Source organism: Nilaparvata lugens, chromosome Y, assembly GCF_014356525.2.
Source record: "Nilaparvata lugens isolate BPH chromosome Y, ASM1435652v1, whole genome shotgun sequence".
NCBI classification, from domain to species: domain Eukaryota; kingdom Metazoa; phylum Arthropoda; class Insecta; order Hemiptera; family Delphacidae; genus Nilaparvata; species Nilaparvata lugens.
Genome location: NC_052519.1, coordinates 1,983,684 through 1,988,682, shown reverse-complemented (window position 1 = coordinate 1,988,682; position 4,999 = coordinate 1,983,684). Strand labels below are relative to the sequence as shown.

The 4,999-nt window shown below is 33.8% G+C and overlaps 1 protein-coding gene across 1 annotated transcript; it reads right to left on the bottom strand.

The window, feature by feature from the left end:
• Positions 1 to 834: 834 nt before the first annotated feature.
• LOC120355219 (zinc finger protein 436-like) lies at positions 835 to 4,774 on the bottom strand. Its single transcript, XM_039443551.1, has 2 exons — positions 4,635 to 4,774; positions 835 to 1,660 (listed from the first exon to the last, which is right to left on the bottom strand). The coding sequence occupies exons 1-2, from the start codon at positions 4,649 to 4,651 to the stop codon at positions 850 to 852; spliced, it is 828 nt and encodes a 275-aa protein (XP_039299485.1). The 5' UTR covers positions 4,652 to 4,774; the 3' UTR covers positions 835 to 849.
• Between the last annotated feature and the right edge of the window lie 225 nt (positions 4,775 to 4,999).

Here is a 4,999-nt window from a genome sequence, read left to right as displayed (position 1 = left end):
TATTTATAGGGAAGTTAGAATTTGATAGAAAAAGAGATGAGTAATCAATTGTGAAATATGAATCGGCAACACCTTGGGCTGGCGCAAGGAACAGCCGACTTGTGGACCGTTTCCATCATTACAAGTTCCCATCATTCAATCTCTAGTCATGTTGCGGCGCTGAATCTGAGGTAATGGAGACGAGGCTTGCAATAACATAACAGCTTTCCATTCAACCAATGCAGACACGCTGAAGTAAATCTCAATAAAACGTTCACTTGAGTGTAAAGAGAGCATAAGCAAGAGTAGTGCTCCAGCAGATCATCAAATCATATTTTTTTTTACAAATCGAACAGTACAGTATGTCAAATTTAAAAACTACCAATACGATACCTTGCAGAAGAGCCTCTTCCTAGGAGAATTTTAGGTTGTATTTCAATCAGAAAGCGAATAAAACGTATAAGGAGAAAGATTTGTCATTTCAAATGAATTGATGTTAGAAGATATCAACAGCTTCACATTATACTGAATTAAAAGCACGTTATTTGAAAAAAATAGGATGAAAGAGAGATTACACACAAATAATAGGTCTCTTCAATTCAATAATCATCTTATAAATTTTGAAGAATGCAGTCGTATCTATTCATTTGTATGCATTTTAGTTAGTCAATTGACAGTATAGTCTTTAAGGTATTTTTTATAATTTCATTACAATAATAATCGTATTGGTGTTCGGTAAAAATATTGAAGATTGAAGAATCTACAAGTGGATGAAATAATAACAAAGTTGGGCTTCATTAAATATCAAGTTAGGCTACATTTATAGAGTAAGTCAACACCACCTTTGATCTAGCACTCAAATTTATTTATTCATAAATTACTAAGATAGTTTGAATATATGAATGATAAATTAAAATAATAAACTGAGATTGAAAATAAATAAGGGATCCCACTAACCTTCAAACAGAACTCGCATTGAAACGGTGATTCTCCGGTGTGAACTCGTATATGACTGACGAGGTGGCCTTTGCGCGTGAAGTGTTTCATGCAGATGTGACACTGATGCGGTGAGCCACCCGTATGAATGTAGGTGTGACTTTTCAGGTGCTCTTTGCGTGTGAAACTCTTTGGACAGTAGAGACACTTGTGTGGCGCCTCGCCGGTGTGATGACAAATGTGATTGGTCAGGTGCTCCTTGCGTGTAAAAGTTTTCACACAGAACATGCACTTGTACACGTCACCCGTATGTATGCGAGTGTGGTTTGTCAGGTAATCCTTCCTGGCAAACGCTTTGGGACAGTAGTCGCATTTGAAAGGCGTTTCGCCCGTGTGTTGCCTTACATGGTTGATGAGGTGTTCTTTCCGTGTGAACGCTTTCAGACAATACTCGCAGCGAGGCGATTCGTTGGTGTGACGTTTGACATGATTGGTCAAGTGTTCGTCTCGCGTGAACGATTTGTTGCAGAAACGACATTGAAATGGGCTGTCGCCGGTGTGTAGACGCACATGGTTGACAAGGTGTTCTTTTCTGGTGAACGTTTTTGAACAGAATTGACATCGGTGCGGTGATTGGCCCGTATGTTGCCTCACGTGGTTTAGCAGATGATCGCGTCTAGAGAATGTCTTGTTGCAAAATTCGCAACGGTCGGTGAACGGCCGGTCTGTGTTGGTTCCCTTCTCCCTGTAGATTTGAAAAATTAATTAAAAAATATTTAACCTTATAATATCACTTAGGCTTATAGAAAAACAATTTTATTTCGAAGTGAAAAGTGTAAATTTAAAGTATTGTGCTCACTATAACCGTGTCTGGTTTCCCATTATGGAACTTTGGACTATATACGGCGAGGTGGAATTACCTTGGGTCTCCCCACCATTAAAAGCTATACGCTAATAATAATATATCACTTATATATAACTTATAACACGCGATTAAGTTACAACTATGGGTTGTTATGGACGTTGGACCCCAATACGGTAGCTCATACCCTATATAATTTATGCATACTTTCCATGAGTTTTAAACTTTACAAAAATATTCTGTATTTCTTTTCTGGTTATTTTTCAATTTACTAATAGCCTACCATTTTTAATTACTTTTTGAGTGTATGTATGCATACTCGTTCCAGTAAATTGATCTGTTGACCTTGTTTTATCGCCATAACCACTGCAAAACAATACGCTTAAATATATTAGTTTTTAAACAAGTTTTTCATAAATTGATTTTTTTTCTACTAAATTTTATGAGATTTCCATTGGGGAAATGGTTTTTTATTCTTATGATTATATAAAGTCTACAACTCAATTGGATTATACAAATTATATTTTTAGAAAGTCAGAAATGGGTACTTTAATTATTGAGATATCAAGTTTTTCCTCTATGATACACATTGGAAAGGTATAATTTTAAGAGCATTTTTCAAATGTGTTTTAAATATTCTGTCGCTATAGTATGGCTTGTAACATATTCCAATAGCTTCATCAGTATTCAGCATATCATAATGTCTGATAGCTTTCAGTACATTTCTAGGTTTACTATTATTCAACATTTCACCAATTAGATTTAAATATCATTCTCTTCGTAATTCAAATTTTCATTTGAAATCACATTATTATTCTAATATAGTGCGAATTGAGTCTGGCTTATCATGTGGTGATTAAAACTTTAAATGATGATTCAAATTATATTAGCCGGCTTTATATTTGATTTTAGTTGCTTTGGATTCCAATATAAATCATAACATTCATATAATCTTTTAATGTTGTATGAAAATTTTAATAATGACATTTGTTATACCGTATGTAACATCCAACCATTAAGACCAAGCCTTAAGGCACATATTACATTAGGCTACAGCGAGATCCACGTTATAATGGCAGTGGAGAAATATAGGAGAAAAACGTTGCCGATCCTCTGTCTTGTCAAAAAATGACAAATAAAATGACGTCTATTGACATAACAAGGACCTCACTATAGTTGACCGAGCGAAGTGAGGTCTATAATTCAAGTCGACGGTTTGGCATTTCTCATAATATTTAAATGTTCATATGTTGCGCATTTAGGGCGAAACGCGGTAATAGATTTTCATGAAATTTGACAGGTATGTTCCTTTTTGAATTGCGCGTCAACGTATATACAAGGTTTTTGGAAATTTTGCATTTCGAGGATAATGTAAAAGGAAAAAGGAACCTCCTTCATACGCCAATATTAGAGTAAAAATCAGACTATAGAATTATTCATCATAAATCAGCTGTCAAGTGGACTATAAATCGCATGCCATGACGCATGCAATATCTCAATGTAACTTGGTAAAAAATCAGCAGTTGTATAGACTATAAATTGCATGCCTCATTGAATGCAATTTTTATGCACTAGTAAATAGGATGCAAATGTTATTTTTCTATTGATAAAATGTTTGTTCATTATTTGTTTTTATTCTTCAATTTATTATAATTTGCAATTTTGAATTCTCAATTTGTTTTATTTTTACTTTTTTCTTAAGTATTTGAAATCGTTGTATTTTCAATTTTGAATTGGGTGGTATTTTGTTGTTTGTAGTATTTATTAATGCATAAGTTCGTATTATTTTTCTTTTTTCATTAGTATCTGTACAATTTTATTGTTAACGGATACATATTTGGGGAAACCCGTTGTCTTCATTATGAATAAATAAATAAACTATTGATTGCGTGGAATAACGCATGCAATTAATAACTAAACTAACATAGTATTGTCTCTCGAACTTTCTCTGCTTTGAGCTTGGGCTGTCCTGTTGCCAGTATGTCTTGAAAGAGAATAGCTTTCGATGTTAGCATTTTTGATACATCAACCCCAACAGCCATTAGCCGTTTTTTCACACAGATATCTCGCCGACATGACATACAGACAGGATTTAATTTGATGGACATATAAGAGGAGGCTGCGGTTTATAACTGCGTGAGGTCTACTGTTCACAAGACTTCTAGTATCCCACTGGTGTAAGCCTGTAGGACACTTTTTTCGAGTGCACTAGCACTGTCGAGATAGTACCGGTATTGAATTTAGGTAACAATGCTATCGGAAATAAAACTGAAATTAATATATCGGTACTAGAAATAAACCAAAATAAAGAAACTACTGACTAATAACTAAAACTAAGATAAAATATACTTGACTAAATACTATTAATATGATTGATCACTTGTGCTCAAAGTAAAGTATAGAGCAAATTTGGTGGTTCAATATAAATAGAATACAAGTAAGCCTTACAATCAGAGTCTAGCAATTGAGGCTACGCATTTTTTTATAGATTAATTTTTCATAAAATTTCAAGTTCAAGAAAATTTAATAAGAATATTTATTAAAATAGATGATCAAGCATTCTATGCGGCAAACTATCTATATTTGAATTATCTATGTAAGGGTAGGTAGGAAAGGTTTCTTGTGAATCAATCACATAATAAATTATTATGACCTGTTTATGGCAAGACAAGATTTTGCAGCAGAAACTTGGATAACACACTGGAATACTGATAATAACAATGAATTACATGTAGGCCTACTACATTAATAAGTGATTGAATGTACGAACATGTTTTGAAGCATTTTACATGAGTGACAATTTATAGGTTAGTTTATCTGAAAAGTTATATTATTATGAATTTATTTCTAAACTCACGCTTTTAGGGGAGTCATTTTGGAGTTTTTTAACCGGTTTAGTTTGAATTTTATAAATAAATAATCATTATTTAATAAACTCAATCTACACTTTTTGTTTTTGACGCCTTCATCTTCATCAGTATTCGGTAATAACCTTACGACCAGTTATAGAATAGACACGGCCCATTGTATATTCATACTGAAAGTCGATGAAGCCAACATTTACTGCCATATCACCATATCGTGACGTAAGCATCGGATAGAAGACAATGTAAACAAACTCTGCTGAAAAGTTTTCTATCCGATGCTGAGGTCACGATTTGGTGATAAGGCAGTAGATGTTGGCTTCAGAGGCTTGACCTCCCAGTGTATCTATTCTATAAC